A 17,742-nucleotide genomic window follows, 5' to 3' on the forward strand; every position below is an offset into this window, starting at 1 on the left:
AAACCACATCTACGACTTCGATTTCTCTGCTGGGAACCCAACTGCCAAACCTGACTACGTGGGACCTACATATAGCCTAGATTTTTAGCACAGATTCAATTATTCTTTACAATCCTCAATTCAAAACTTACAAATATAGCAAATATAGCAATAACCAAATAATAAATGATATACCGTAATTTGATCCTTCCCATGGTTATAACAATATGTACAGAATATTAGAGAAATTTAAATAAATAAATAATACTATGGCAATAGAATTTAATGAAAATGGTATAAGTAATGGCCTTAAATCTAAGTATATGTATATGAATGTGTATGTAAGAATGAATGAGAACACCTGATTAAGAACATAGTATATAAATAAAGTAAATCTGGTACGATGATGCATATATTAGAAATCAAGCTTACATTAACTGAGGTGCAAGTCTAACTAGGCGTATAATTAGGCAAGTGAAAATGGTTAAATGAAACACACAACTACACCACATAAATCACATACACACACACACACACAAACACACACACACAACGGACACACCACACACACAGGCACACTGATGTGACATCTGGTGTGAGATAATAATTCAGCATGATGAACCCATGGAAACCTTGCATATAAATTTATTTTGCAATTTCATCAGAGGAAATTAAATTTTGATAGTTCATTTTTTTCTTATTCCACAAACAGGAAATAACCAGTTAAAAATGTTCAATAAAAAAAATAAATTACCATTTTGTGCTTAACAACGCACGCAAGCTAATAGTTCAAAAAACGTAAAAATTTAATTAATTTTTTTTTTCATTATCGACCAAGGAATTTTTCAAAAGAATGTAAACATTTTAATCAGCAGATCTGAATGCTTAACTCGTCACAAAATCAACTTTCATACATGAACAAATGAATGTTGTAATAAAAGAGACGTGAAAGCAATAAGAATAACAAAAAATAATAATACACATAATAATAATAATAATAATAATAATAATAATAATAATAATAATAAATATAAAAAGCGTTCATACAAACAAGAAGCTTGTACGATAACATCAACATCCACACATTTTAAATCCTGCCATTCATTGCACAACCACACACGCACACGCACACGTGCGCACACATAAACACATGCATGAGCACATGAACATACATAAGCACGCACACATAAACATACGTACACGCATATACATACGCACACATACATACGCACGCATATATACACAGTAAACACACATACACAGCGATGTTAATATCACATTGAAAAACTCTCCACCCAGACATACTTTACTTATCTACACACATCTTTACAAACGAAAGCATCATTGGCTGCAGCAGTTGTTTTGCAACAATATGCTTTCTCTTCTTCTCACTCTCTATCTTTTTCTTTCTCTCTCTCCCTCCTCTTTCTCCTTTTCTTCTTTTCTTTTCCTTTATTTTTAACTTTTTCCATAATCGTCATCCCCACCCCTCTTGTCTTTTGTTAAAATGTTAAACGTTATTGTTATTTTTACCATTAACAATGTTAAGCGTAAAATGTTGCATTTAAAAAAATTCACATATATTCACATATAACAATCCTCTGCATATTATTTCATCATTCATTCAAGAAATATTTAAGAAATGCATCATAAGGTGACAAATAACAAAACCAACAACAACAACAATAACAATAATAACATTATTAACAAAGATGATAATGATAATAAGAGTAACAATGACAACCCATTAAAAAATCAATGAACAACAAACAGTAAACAGAACCAAATGAATGAGGTACTGAAAATTACCCACCCACACATACACACACACACACAGTTATTAACTGGCTACGCACTAAAAACTTATATAAATATTTGATCTGTGTGTGAGCAAGCCTTCTTCTAAAAATAACCATCTAGCGGCCAGATATACACATATGTAAACCATACATACATGCATGCAAACACACATACATACATACCAATGTATACATACTTATATACATACATGAGGCAATATAAACAAGCTCTGGAGTACACCCAACACAAATTGATAGTGTGCAAATTGAAGTAGCGACTTCTTCATATGCACCACCTCACCTACCTATCTGCTACCAGGAGAGAAAGAGAGAGAGAGAGAAAGTGAAAAAGAGAGGGAGAGAGAGAGAGAGAGATGGACTCGATGAAACCCACCAGCAACACCACACAATATCACTCTATTGATTTTTTCTTCAGGTAGATCAGACCGCATTCGACTACTGCTTCCATGCACAAGACAATGCCAAGGTTGAACGAGGAGTAAACGAAAATAACAACAAACAATAGCCACAGCAACATAAATAATAATAACATCAACATCAAAGAACAGTAACAAGCCCCTTTGAAAGGATAATGTCAAAAACAACAACCATGAACTAAAACTAACGTCAATAAAAAGTCATGAGCAAAAGATGTCAATAAGAAACCGCCTACCTGCAACAGCACGCACAACCGCACATAGAAACTACATACAAACTACATTAAAACTACATACAAACTACATACACACAGGCAAACACAAACTGCATACACACAGGCACACACAAACTACATACACGCGCATACACAAACTCACATATAAACCCACGCGCGCACACGTGCACACAATCACACAAACAATTTTGCATCATTATCATTATTATTTCTGCTCCAGAGCTAAAAATAATATTTTTAAACACTGTAATGATATAAAGGATATTATGCAGATTGTAGTCGGTTGCATGTATTTTCATTGAAATCATATGATAAAAAATGCAAAAGATCACTTTGAAACACATCATACACAGAACATTCCAAGTTTCATAAAAAAAACAATAATGAATGAAATGTGTAACTATAATCCGGTCCAAAAAAAAAAATTAGAACGAATAAGAAAGAAAGAAAATGGTGTAGAAGCCAACATAGAAGCCATAGAAACAGATTTTTTAATTGCATTAGCCGCCACTTTCCAAAAATTAATATATTAACTAAATTTATTGCAAACCAATCAGAATGTTGAACAATTCAGATCCGGTAAGAACTAGATCAAACAAGAAACTATGTAAAGAAAAGGCTATTCATTTTGTTTACAAAGCAAACAAAAATTGCTCGCTGCACGCTATGGAGATATAAACTTTTAAAAATTTAATTAAAGTAGAAATTAATAACAATAAAAGTGTCATAGGTTTTTGCAGAAGCACGTGACCTATCTATTGCATATAGTGTCATCAACATGTAAACAAAAATATTTGAATGGAACAACCAAGGAAATATTTAAGAATAAATTTGACCTGTTTTTTAGTAGGCTCTCAACATTAATACGTTATCATGTGTGCAGATATAATTTATAAATTTTGTTAGCTTTCTGAAATTTTCATGTAAATCAATTATATTAAGGTAATATTGTAGTGTACACAGTTGAAAATCTATGAAAAAATGTAATAATATAAAATTATATTTACAAGAAAGCCCTCTTAAAAGATAACCCATTAAGTGGACTTATAAGTTGAAAAATTGTCAAGCTCTTGAAAAACAGAAACAAACACATTTATTCAGTGATGGAAATCACTTGTAGAGACAACAGAACAGATGCCTTTTTTCTCAAAGATAATAAAAATTAAAACGAAATTTTTCTTAAATGTTTATTTTATTTAAAAAAAAAGTGTGATAGTTCATAAAAAATATATATATATTATAAACCAAAATCAATATTAAAAATAAAATAATATTATAATTAAAATAATTATTTCTATATTATCCTAAGCTAACCTTATAGACGACGACATCAACAGATAAGCTGCAAATGTAGAACTGGACACGGGTCTTTGAAGTGATTGTGTTGGACGACAACTTCCTCAAAAGAAATATCTAGAAATTCAATTCCATTAAAATAATTATGGCTGGTATCTGTTTATGGTGAATAGATACATCTAGTTTAAGATTTGCCCTAGTTAGTGTGGTGATTAGACAGATCTAATTTATTTCATAATTTATATGGAGTGTCTCAGTCTATGGAATCATATTGAATGTTTCAAAAAAGTATTAGTTTAAACTCTAGTTAAAAAAAGCAGTAACCTAATAATTCAAACATCCATTCATGCATAGATGGAAACAATCCAAATGGATAATTTAGTTTAAGAGGATGCTGGTTTAAAGCTAGTTAAACATTTCTTTACCAGAAAAAAGAAGCTAACAACTCTACCGAAAAATAATGACAATGGTGGCAATAATGTAATAAGCGAAAATACATTATACCGTCAGTGGCAACAACTGTGTATAATTCTGTCAATATCATGTGAATAAAAATCACCAACTACCAATTACTACTAAATAGAGACAATCAGTTGTTGATCGCGATGAATTACAAATGAAGATAGAATAGTGTAGAGAGGAGACCATTCATAAATATTAAGCAGTTCACATACCTAAAATTAAATGTCAATCAAATGCTGTTTCAAGTGTACAACACTGAGTAATGTATGCGTGTGTGTTTGTGTCTACGTGTATTTATGTATGTGTGTATGCATGATTAATAACATTAGAGCAACATATGTTAGGGCATTTTGTTTAAAATCGCGACAGAAACGCAAAATATTTCGCGGTCCTGTATTAAATATGTGTGCCTGACATATGAATGATATTATTTTTAGATCTGATCAATACTTTAATAGAAAAAACACAAAAACCTAAAAATTTATTAGTTATGCTATAATAATAATAATATTATTATTATCACGAACATTATTATAAGTGGCATTATTAAGCATACCTACCTGTCTGTTGAAAGCTTCGTAATCATCGGAACAATCTCCAGTTACAAACACCTGTAGCAAAAATAAATTATATTATGTTTACAAGCTCGTTATTAACAAATAAAGTAAACTGTTTTATGTTCTTCATATTTTCATCATCATTAGCAAATAAACCAATTCTTGCTGGTTAACGCTAGCTGCAGAAATTAAAAAAATAATGCACTACATGTTAACGCATATGAAGCACAAAAGACTTATGTACAACGGAGAGGCCATGTAAAATACAATGACATTTAGTATATCTACCATGTTTCAAGTTCAAAAAACATTATAGATAAAAGTGTTCATACAAATGAGATCATAGCGTGATCATGTGATCATTACTTTAAATAGGATCATCATAATTACATCATCTGCAGGACATCATCATCACAAGCAGGTGTCTATTCCTCAGTGAGGAAATAAAAGGAATCTCAAGTTAGAATTATTACACAATACAATTTATAAGAAGGGCACCAAACGAGGTGAAACCATCATCATATCACTATTATTATCACCATCATTACGGCATAACTTCATCATCAATCATAAAACTGCACACCCATATCATCACCATCACCACTGTGTTTAGTCTACATAGTTCAGTCAAGGGAATAAAATAACCAATTGTCTAGACATGAACAGACAGAACAGAAGCCACAGCAGGAGAAGCAGCTGCAACAACAACAAGAACAGACCATTCTATCTTCATTCTTTCTAAGCACATAGAGCCTAAAAACAGATCTAAGAACAGATCTAAGCATACAACAAGAAAAAAACATCTGCACTTTGGTCACAGCGATTTTTCAAAAAAAAAAAACAAAAAAATAACAAAATGAAAAAAAGATCTTGAAGTACATAAAAACGCAGGGAGTTCAATTAGTAATGCAAATAAACAACTGGAGAATGAAATCAGTTAATTAAATGCTAAAACAATGAGCCATGTAATCAATGTCAAATAGGTCAATTAAAACGTCTTGTTGCTTATATAAAAACAAATGATCATGAAGACCGTGTATTCCAATTAACGGCACGTTACCGGTGTATGGGAGAAAGAGAGGGAGAGAGAGAGAGAAGGGGGAGCGGGAGAAAGAGAGTTTACTCATGCATGCACTTGTTTGTTCCCAGAAGCGCTTGCTTCATTCGAAACATTTTACTTATGTCTTATAAGAGCAGTAGGAATCCAACCCAATGCACTTAATAACACCTATAAATTTGTAAATACAAATAAATAATTAATGATCTTCAATAATATATACATTGTAAAAGTTTGTATGTAAATTGTAATCTGTTTGTTATTGTCAGCTAAGGCCTATTTGTTGATATGCTGAAATGAACAGTTTGATACTAAGTTATTTATTTAAAAACTTCAAAGATGTAATCCAAAATTAAGAGCCAACAGTTTTAATGTTTAGCAAAACTGTAAATAAACAATTTTTTATATATAACACAATAAGAATAAACTTGAAAAAAAAATAATTATAATGATAAAAAGTGAATGATAATAATTGCTGCCATGTAAGCAACCTACCTGTCTGATGAGAGGTTCGTGCTGCCTCGCAAACTCACCTATGTACTGGTTGTTTGTCGGCACTGTTCTCCAGCACAATACCTTTCAAATCAAAATTTATTTTCATGCATTACAAAAACATTTACCAAAGAAACAACAAAAAAATCCAATCAAATATCCCCTGTTAAAAATTGGGAAAAAAACATTCAAAATTATCTTGTATATTCTAATTTCAATTAAAGACAAGTTTATAGATGAAATTTTTTAAAAATTAAGAGTAGCGCACCGAAAAATCAACACTTAATTAACGTATGAATAACCTTCAATTTGCATTTTTGCGCATACTCATCGAACAAATCCTCAGCCACTTTTGATTTGCTCCTATCCTTATCTGTGAAGATGAATCCAGTAGCATACTTTCCGAGGTCTGGTAAGATAACTGACTCATCTTGAGACCTTGTGGGATAGTAGTACAGTGTGTGCAAAACTACTGTATATATGCAGCATAAAAGTCTCAGTAAGCAACATAACACTTTATATACAAGTCTCAGTAAGAAACATAACAATCTATATACAAGTCTCAGTAAGCAACATAACAATCTACATACAAGTCTCAGTAAGCAACATAATAATTTACCTACAAGTCTCAGTAAGCAACATAACACTTTATATACAAGTCTCAGTAAGCAACATAACAATCTACATACAAGTCTCAGTAAGCAACATAATAATTTACATACAAGTCTCAGTAAGCAACGTAGAAATCTACAAGTTGATTTATAAAAACAGACCAGAATATTATAAACCTCTTACACTCAATATGCAAGAAAGTAATGTTAAAACAAAAAAAATTTATAAAAGTAGAAAAAAAATGGAAAGAAACGTCACAGTGACATACTTCATGTGAGAGGCGTACAACTCATGAGGAATGCCAGTGAGTATGCCTGCCCCATCACCGGTGTCATCATCACCACTGGTTCCTCCACGATGGATCATGCGCTCTATCATCACTTGTGCATCTCTTAACAACTGTGTGTGCGTGCGTGTGTGTGAGTGTATGTGTTTGTGCAATAATGTTTTTTGAAGTATAAAAAAACAACAGAAAATATTCAAATTTATTCATAGAGCTGTTATTGGTTATTGGATATATAAAAGCTGTAGACATGACTTTCAGTAAATAATTTTATTAAAAATAAATTATTTACAAAAATATTCTGCAAAAATGTGTAGACATACAGATCTAAAGTTTAAGTTCTTCTACTTGAAAGCCTCCCAAAAAGTTTACAAAAAGTCTCAATTACATATAACTTTTCAAAGCAACATTTCAGACAATAAACTCATAACTTAAGTAAGTACAAGACAAATATTTTTAGCCATATAAAAAATAATTTTTAAACTTTAAATCACTCTTTGAAATGATGAAAGATGACAAAGATAATGGATAATATCATACTGCAAACAAAACAACATAAGGTAAAAATTGCCACAAATTATTAAAATTAGACATAAATGTACATTAGAAATGAAGTATAAAATACTATTGCACCAGTAAAAAATCATTATGTGAGTACCAAATAGCTGTATTATATGATTAAAAAATAATAATCTTCAGTAATACATGACATGATAACATGTATAATAAGCCTATATATATACTTTCATTTTATTGATAACAGAAATATGATAATGATAAACTTAAACAAACAAAACTTCTGACTTATAAAAAAAAACTACAACAAATTGCAATTGATATGATTTAATACTTATTATAAACCAAAACCCACACAAGAGTACATTTATCAAGTAATCTGTAGTCTTTAAACACTACATAAAAATTTATGATTTAATGTTAATAAGTGATTTAAAAAGAAAAGAAAAATGATTTGATGATTTAAAAGAAGAGTACCTTTTCAGATCGAATGCCATTTATGCTGACAACAAAACCAACTCCACATGCATCTTTCTCAAAGCTGGGGTCATACAGGCCCTGTTTTGGTGGCAGGCCATACATTCCACCCTCCAACATTTTTTCAAATTATTTATTTTCAATTAATTTTTTTTCACTTTTATATTCTTAAAATACTTTATTTTGTTTAAAAAAAAATTTTTCAATTTATATATGATCTTATAAAAGTTAACTTATGATAACAAATGATTGTAATTTTGTTGTTAAACATATAATTCTAGGTGTATATCAATCGTAATCAACATATAATTACCATATATAACATAATGTAATAAATGCTAAAACCTTGACTAGTTTTTCTGTTAAAAATTAAAAATATATATAATAATTTTGTATTATATTAACTAATAATATTATTATATTTATATTAATAGACTTTTAAGAAGTCTAATAAAGTTTTTAAACACAAAACAATCAACATCCACGTCTGCTTCTCTCTCTCTGTTTTCGTGTAGTCTGTTTAAAGTCCTGTGGAGAAAAATAATTATCTATTCATCAAACAAATTTAGTAAATTAGTCATAACTCATAGTATTCAGTATGTATGGATTGTATTATTAATCATAGTTAATTTCATTGCAATTTAAATTTCTAAGAAAGAATTAAGAAGGTTTTTATTTAGGTTTTTTTATTTTTTATAACATTTTATTTTCCAGTGCGTAAGAGTTAAGACCTTAAAGTGTTTTTAATTAATTTAATTATTTAAAGATTAACAACAGTTTTAAAACAAACAGTTAAAAAAAATATTAAAAATTAAAGTTATTAGTTAAAAGTGCTTTTAAGGGAGCTTTATATTTGCATTATTGAAATCAAATATTGAAAAATTATAAAATTATATTATAAGAATAAAAAAAAACAAGCTTTAATTTTTTTTTAAATTTTATTAAATAAACAAGAAAATTCTAACAGTAAAACAGTTTTGAAAGGATAAAAAATAATTAACGTTTCGCACAATTGAAAAATTTGAAAAAAAAATTACTTGAAAATAATCAATTGATATTTCTTTTTACAAAATAATATAATGCTCGAATTGTTAACAAATTTGAAAAACCGTCGAAAAGCGAACTGCACGCAACAACAGAACCAAATATGAAAAGCAAACTTGCTTATTATTTATTTATTTTTACATATATGTATGTATATATGTATATATATACATATATATATATATATTTGTATATATATATTTGTATGTATATATATATATATATTTGTATGTTTTATACATATATATATAGGGAAAATTTCCGAGGCAGCAGGTCGGAAATTCTCACCCTTTATAAACTCACGTATCTGTAAATTCAGGTCGACTCACAAAATATATATAAAATTGAATTCCAAATATGAAAAATTATCCTACTTTTGTCAACAACTCTTATATATAAATGTACAGTGTCATAACCATGGCATAATTCAGTCTGCGACTATATGAAACATTCTTCAGGTATAGGTTTTCTATATTTTATGTTATTTCTGCTTTTAGCACAAGTTATTTCATCTTCTAAAACTAAGGATGGTGTCACAAAAATTTTATAGTTTACTTATTTTTTGATATGAATTAACATACAATACTTCAATGTCGGAATGGGTTTGGGTAGTGTGCAGATTCTAACTTGCAAATTTCAATTACGAAATTATATTTTCATGCTCAGAAGATTGAGTAAGAAACTGGTAACAAACTACCAACCTAATTCACTATAACAGCGCCACATTCTCAAAAATAATTGATTTATTATAGTGAATTGTTCTAAATGATAACAATTTATGTCTAAAAACTAACAAAGATAAGTATTCCTAGCAAAAATTGCACTCTAAGGCAGTTGGTACGACTGAAATTTTATTGTTGAAACATTGATCAATAAGGGTTGTGTTTCATTGACAATCTCGTTGATGATGGCTGCAAAGTTAACGTCGGCCCTGACATAAATTCCATCACCAATCATTATTGTTACTAAAATATACATTACACTGTTAATAATCTAATATTTTTATTCTTTTTCTTATCAATCACCATTCTATGAAGATAAAACAAGAAAGAGATGAAGTCCTTGAAATTAAATAATTCTATTTGACATTCACGTCATTTATATTATAACTACAAACAAACACAGTCAACAGGTACAAAATAATTTTTTTTCATATTTTTTTACATTTTATATAGAATGGCAAACTGCAAAAAATGTACAGAGGCACAAATGAATATGAAGATCACCACTTTGAAACGTTCATGTATAATCAAATTCAATAGTATAAATACAAAACTAAATTAAATAACATTAGCTAATATAGAGAGAGTAACTGTCATTTAAGATGATGATGAATAAACTCAATTGTCAGTAAGGCCATGTGTGAATTTTGATGATCAGTGTGAATTTTGATGATCGGTCTGATTGTCGCTTTTCATTTCAATCTCGCTTCTTTCATCGTAAGAGGTACGTTTATAAGATGAATAGATAAATAGCAATGTAGGTCGTTATGCCATAAATACGTTTGCACATCGTTTATGACATATAAGTATGTACGTATAAATGCATATATATATAATATATATATAATATATATATATATATATATATAATATATATATGCATATATACACATATATATAAATTTTTACAAATATAAATAAGAGCAAACTTGCTTTTCTTGGCCTAAAATTATGAAGATTCAGAAAAAAGATTAATAATAGTGCTATCACGTAGAAACAGATTTTTAAATCATTAGAAAATAAAATATGTTACATAATACTTCATTCAAGAATAAATACAAATCCATTTTTATTTATATTAACATAATTTTTTTTATTAATGTAAAAAAAAACAAAAACAACAAATCATCAACATTTTACTGTGAAAATAACGGTAAAAAAGAAAAAGAAAAAAAATATAATGTGATCATGATATCCTGGCCAGATGGCAATCCCGACAAAGTAATAAATCATCAAGAGGGTAGCAGAGTTTGTCCGATTTATCTGTCAACTGAACACCACAATCCTAAAACGTAGTACAAACATTATTAAAGATGTGCTAAATTTCAATAGTGACGGCATGTACTGTGTGCTTAGTGTTAAAGCTGGTTGACGTTTAATTTCTGTTTATGATCTGGTCTTGGCAGATTCTACCTACTCTAAGTATTTAAATTCTAAACAAGCTCCTTCCCTAACCTTAACACTGAAAAAACTACAAAATTAAGTTAAAGGCTTCAAAGTTTAATGCCCTTAAACTAAATTCATGTTACGAAACATTGCAGCCTTTCAAATTAAAAAATTCTGAATGTTTTGAATAAGAAATGATTTTGAAAACATTGAATAATTTAAAAATAAAAATACTGGTATTTAAGATAACTTAAGACTAATAAATCATAGGCATCCTGATCATAAAATGAAATGCATTGACTGAAAAATATCCTAATAGAAAAACATAAATTAACTCTCAAATGCTTCAGAAATTTATAATTTTTTATAAATCACCACCTTTGTGCTATACATTTTTTAGGTACGTTTGTTTATGATATGTGGACGATTAAATTAAAATTATTCAACTGTGTGAGTTGCATTACATCAACCACTCAAACGTTTACCATTAATCTTATTTTTCGACTCAAAAACAGGGTAACTTAATATTTCACACAATGATCTAGTTTGAACATTGAGCTATTGAGGCACATATGAGATGAAAAGTAGTAGAAATGAACGTTGAATGAAAGGAATGAACCTACATTGCACTTGTAACATTCTACATGAAAATCCTTGTCCATTGAAACGACCCTCACGGTACCATCGTTGCCCTAATGTTAGCGTTTATGTTCATCAGAGTGAGAATAATTTTAAAAAATAAATAAAAACATACATAAATGCACATATAACCTTTATGAAATATAAAACCACCCATAACCTAATCATTTAAAAAAGTCTATATAATACATTAAATGATATATAGTTTCAAAAATCTAAATCGTTTTATCAATAATAAGGGAACATTAAAATGTAAAAATGAGAAACAAACCTGTTTAGGAACAATGCTGAGACCACATGAGGCACATTTCGGCGCATAGATGCTGTGTTGTTGTATCAATGTGATAAAAAAGTAGCATTTATTGTTCAGCGTAATTCACAATCACAATCAAATAAAATGTTATACTATAAAAATAATCTATTGAAAAGATAGTTTAAATAAATAAAAACATGCAAACAATAATTTTTTTTAATGAAAACATTTAAACTTCTCTTGTTTATTTACAAGTGAAAAGATGCATTTGATGGAAAGTAACCTATGATAATCACTGATGCAGAAAATTTTGTGATTGACGTCAATGGTGAATGGAACCCCGTCAAGACATTGGTGGCACACGGAACACCGGAAGCAACCAGGGTGGTATGACTTGCCCATCGCTTGCAAAATCTTTAATTGAGTGTTTTATAATAATTAATTAATTAATCAATTAATTCCTAATCTTTTAATTAATTAATGTAAGATCTCTTAATATCAATATAAACCAATGTTGCATTTAACAAGAAAGCATTCTCAATTATTCAAAACCAAATTTCGTTCCTTATGAATATTTCTCCCTCATTAGCACAATTTTTAGGAGGATATAATAATTTATGACTGATTTCAACAAATCTAAACATTTGTAATGTGGAAACTACATAATAAAATTTCTCAACCTTTATTATTACATTCAATAAATAACGCTGCGAGCAAACATCCTCAATTTTTCAAAACCAAATTTCTCTGAAGCTTAATGACACATTCACTTTATTTATTCATTCCATTTGATGACAATCAGAGCATGGGTGTACTGGCAGATAAATTTAACACTGTTCACCATAAAGGTTACAACTTTACAACTACAACAATTACAACTTTAAATACACATTGCATTATATTCAACTATTTTTCCATTACCGTGTGTTACTCTGTTGAAACTTGCCTCAACACACTCTCAAGAGTATTGTATTTAGAAACCAACAACGCTATGAACACTACTATTTTTCAATTATTTCTTGGGTTATATATTACACCACTTAATTCCACAGATCAAGCATTTGAAATGAGGAAACGACTACATAAGATATGCTAAAACTTTAACATTGATTTAATTTAAAGGTAATTAAATGAAAAGAATGGCAGACTAAATGAATGAATCATAAACACCAACTGTATCTATGATCAAATGATCACACATGACACATTTTTCCGACGTTTGCTGAAATCCTGAATACTGTTTATGAGAAAAAAAATGTTTATGTAAGTAACTTTATACGCACATTTTTAAAAGAAAGATATAAAATAAAATGTAGATAAAACACAAAGATAAAAATGCAAGCATACCAGGTAGTCATCCTCACAGTAAACCTTGCCTTGTATGTTGTAGAAGGCCTTGCCCTTCAGTGCCCGACCTTCAAAAATAAGCGTAACACTTGTTGAATATTTATGAAAATAATCAAATAAAGTGCAAAAAAAACAAATGAAAAATTCTTGTAGTGAAGGACAACACAACAAATCATGTGATGACTAATTCTTGAAGAATTTGCAAGAATGAAAGTGTAATGTAGGACATTGAGCTGAAGTTTGATGACAAATACATCAACAGAGGCAAATAATTTTCATGAAAAACATACAAGAACATGAAGAAAAAGATGAAGATGTGGCAAAAAAAGAACGAGACTAACTACAAGAACAGCATGTGAAGCAAGAGGAATGATACAAGTTGCCCATGGCCTGGCATGCATTCGATAGTCCTGTTATTTGTTGCTGGCATTTCGTGCATAAACCTTTTTTTTAGAAAAAAAAACATTATTTTTGGTTAAATATAACTGAGGTATAATTTTATGAATAATGCTTGAAATGAAATTTATAACAATTATGATCTAGATCAATAATTTTCAGTGTTAAAATTTTACCAAGATAAGATTAAATTACTATCACAAATAAAAAATTTAAATAACCAGGAAACAAAAAACAAACAATAAAAAATAATGAAAAAAAAATAAATATAATGAACCACGGACAAATAACAATTAACAATGATAAATACCAAAATTAACGTGCGAGTCATCATCCTTCAGGTGGCAAACGTTGCTGTTCGTTAAATTGAAGTTTAACTTTTTCTCGTCGACACTCGGAGCTTGGTGCGATGTCGGATGGTCAGTTTGATATGTGGATGATGGCCCATCTTTACCCATCGCTAACGGAGTGTTGTTGTTTTGATTGACATCCGTGTTCGTCATGTGGTAGCCGTAGTAGGGAGGCGGGGACCTCTGCTTACCGAGGTTACATTTGTCTTGCATCTGACTACCTAATGAGTAAGCAATACAAAATTAATGTTTAGTTAATATATTTAAAAAAATTTGAACACAACTAACAAAAATAAAAATAATGTAAAAATGTGTATGTGTGTGTGTTTATGTATTTACAATACATGCAATTTTAGGATCTTTATGGAAAAAAAAAGTTGAACAAAATTGTATTGTGCTTCAGCAAATTGGTGTTGAATTAATCAAGATGTTAACGTGATTGAATATTTTTATCAAATACCAAATTAAAAAATTCATCATTCATCCTTGGCAGCATAAAAAATATTTAATATTTCATAAATGGATTGTTAAACAAAACCAAGGTATGAAGACAAATTTAATTTAACAGGACCCAACATACCTAAAATTTTCATTTCTTGCTCTAGTTTATAAGCATAAGCGCTCATATTTTTGTCAGGATCTGTTAATTTATTCAACTGAGGTATTGCATTATATACTAAATTACACATCTTGTCTGTTGTTGTTGTTGTTTGGTTGTTGACACTTGAAAAAGATTCGTTGAAATTTGGTGTTACTTTTATATTTTTTAGTTGTTGGTTGGTATTGCTGCTGGGTCTTTGAGCCCCTAACTGTTGAGAGAAGAGGTTTTGATATAGATTGATGTTATTATTATTACCATAGTTGTGGTAGTTTAGATCAGTCTGTTTTAGATTTTGATTTGATTGTGAATAAATTGTTGTCTTGGGACTTGAACGTTTTGAATCTTCTGATAAGCTGCTGATGCTTGAATGTGGACTCACCTGTTGCAATGTGCTGGCATATGGGGTGGACCTTACTTGAAAATAATTTGAACTGTTGTTGTTCATAGTTACTTTTGCATTCTGAAGAAATAACGGCGAATTTGAACTAATACTGGAATACCCAGACGGTGATGTGTCGGCCATACTGTCAACTCCTAACAGGAGGCAATTATCATTGTTGGCAGAAAGCATGTGCTGCTGGTTAGGCGGGTAATAGTAGGGAGGTGGTTTGCTTGGGACTTTCTTCATTTCAATGTTCACACTGCCTCCTAGTGGGTCCCTCGTTATGTTTATAACATTTGTAATTTTTGCAGGTTCAGAATTGTCAAAAAGGTATTTTCTATTCACGTTTTGACCATTTCGCATGTTATTTTGATCCATTAAAACGTTTTATACTACAATTTATTTACAACTTACAAATATTTTAACTATTTACCAAATAACAAAAATATTTGAAGGATACGACTAAACGCATGCTTAAAACTATTTTTTCTTTCTCTCTCTCTTTCTCTTTCTATTTCTCTCCTATTACTTTATTCATCATATACGCTTTTTGTAATAATTTTTTTACAAATTTCAGTAGTAAAGTTACAAACAAATTTTAAACTGTGCATGATTTCAAAATGCTCGTAAATAATAATTCACATTTTTAATTATAATATAATTTGTGTACCTAGCGAACACGAGGACTAGTTCGTGGCTCCAGAACATAGTGTTTTGTACTGTTACACTATAATAAAGTATTGCCGATATACTTAGAAAACCCACATCGTATTGTCCAAGCGATTTTTTTCCTATTATAAATTTTGCTGAAATCAAGAATATCAATGACATCAAATATGCATTGCAATCATGGATGTATATAATTATATATAATATATACATATATATATATATCATTATTTTTTCATATATATGTATATATATATAGTTTTGTTTTTACTCTTTACATCGGGTATAATTAAAATAATAATGTCGCATAGACCTGTTGGTCACGCGTCAGCAGATGACATACAGATAGTTGCTACAGGTCACCCAGAGACATTTCAGTCCGAGATTGATAAACTTGTTGGTTGTTTGATGGAGATTGAACGTTGGATGTTGAGCAATTCCCTGAGGTTGAACCAGAGTAAAACTCAGATGCATCCTGTCGGTAGATGGCAGCAGTTGTCAAGACTTAATATAAACTCGGTTGAAGTTGGTGACGTTGAAGTATCATTTGCTTCTACAACCTTGAATTTGGGGGTATGGTTGGATAGCAGGGCTCTCAATGAAAGATCAAATAAAGTCGCTATCAATTGCAAGTATGATGCATCTCAGAAAATTGTACAAGATTTGACTCTGTTTGAACAGATCTGCCATGGAAACACTGGTACATGCTTTTATTACATCCAGATTAGATTATTGTTACAGTTTACACTTTAAAATACCTGACAAGTCAATAGCTGTACTTCAGTCTATTCAAAACTGAGCTGCAAAACTTGTCACAAAAAATCTGAAGTTCGATCACGTGACTCCAATCTTGAATGACCTACACTGGCAAAAATTGAAAAAGAATCATTTTCAAAATCGCTGTCTTAACGTTTCGGTCATTACATGGTTTAGCACCACAATATTTGGCAGACATGTTCAACAGAAAAACATCTGTGTTGGGTTCGCAGTTGAGATCAAATGACATGAACCTTCTGGTTGTGCCGACAACGAATTTACAGGCCGGATCACGCAATATTGCTGTTGCGGGACCGGTGGTTTGGAACAGTCTACCGTCGTTTCTCAGAAGACCAGATCTATCTTTGTTTTTGTTTAAAAAGGAGCTAAAGAGTCATTTATTTTCGCAGAATTAACAATGTCTTTTTCTTCGTTTGATTAATGTTTTGTTTATTCATTTATTTTAGGGAGCACTTTTGAGATCTTTTTTTGTAATTAGCGCTGTACAATTGACATTTAATAATAATGATATATAATATCCATGATTGTAATTGATGCGTGGATTTTCAACAAGTTTGGGTTCAGGGCCTGAAAAGAGCTAATAAATAAATAATCAAAAATATAATTAATGAAATAAATAAATAATAGAAAACAAAAAATAATAGGCTCAAAATTTACTACAAATTGAAAATAGTTAGCTAAAATATTGTGAAGCAAATGCACTATCACATGCTTGATAATCAAAATCCTACGAAAAATGAGTTTATATCGTAGGGAAACTTGAAAGTAGGATGTCTTCAAACTGATGTATAATTATTTATGCAAAATTTTTGCTATATAAAAACAACGGTCGTAAGATATTTACAAATTTTTAAACTCAGGAATTTTAAATAAAGCTGGAAAATAATTTATTAAAAATCGACATTAGACATGGTAAGTTCACAACATCGGTTAACATAATTATGGTCAACATAACTAAATGACGCACCAAATG

The 17,742-nt window shown here is 29.8% G+C and overlaps 2 protein-coding genes across 2 annotated transcripts in view; both read right to left on the reverse strand.

The window, feature by feature from the left end:
• Nucleotides 1-8,308, reverse strand: part of HELRODRAFT_65256 (hypothetical protein) — a gene marked incomplete at both ends in the record, with an annotated part of 28,007 nt that extends 19,699 nt beyond the window's left edge. The window contains 6 exons of the mRNA XM_009021345.1: nt 3,766-3,864; nt 4,770-4,820; nt 6,319-6,399; nt 6,618-6,753; nt 7,196-7,326; nt 8,204-8,308. Coding sequence (XP_009019593.1) covers nt 3,766-3,864; nt 4,770-4,820; nt 6,319-6,399; nt 6,618-6,753; nt 7,196-7,326; nt 8,204-8,308 — 603 coding nt within the window. The remainder of the gene's footprint in view (nt 1-3,765; nt 3,865-4,769; nt 4,821-6,318; nt 6,400-6,617; nt 6,754-7,195; nt 7,327-8,203) is intronic.
• A 2,093-nt stretch (nt 8,309-10,401) lies between these two features.
• On the reverse strand, nt 10,402-13,981 carry HELRODRAFT_186423 (hypothetical protein; the record flags this gene model as incomplete). Its single annotated transcript, XM_009021346.1, is given in 8 exon segments — nt 10,402-10,626; nt 10,646-11,254; nt 11,979-12,047; nt 12,266-12,317; nt 12,531-12,661; nt 13,422-13,484; nt 13,595-13,662; nt 13,936-13,981. 7 exon segments carry the CDS (start codon nt 13,979-13,981, stop codon nt 11,156-11,158), a joined length of 528 nt encoding a protein of 175 aa, XP_009019594.1. The 3' UTR covers nt 10,402-10,626; nt 10,646-11,155.
• Nucleotides 13,982-17,742: the final 3,761 nt, after the last annotated feature.

Source organism: Helobdella robusta, assembly GCF_000326865.2.
Source record: "Helobdella robusta unplaced genomic scaffold HELROscaffold_3, whole genome shotgun sequence".
Taxonomy (NCBI): Eukaryota; Metazoa; Annelida; class Clitellata; order Rhynchobdellida; family Glossiphoniidae; genus Helobdella; species Helobdella robusta.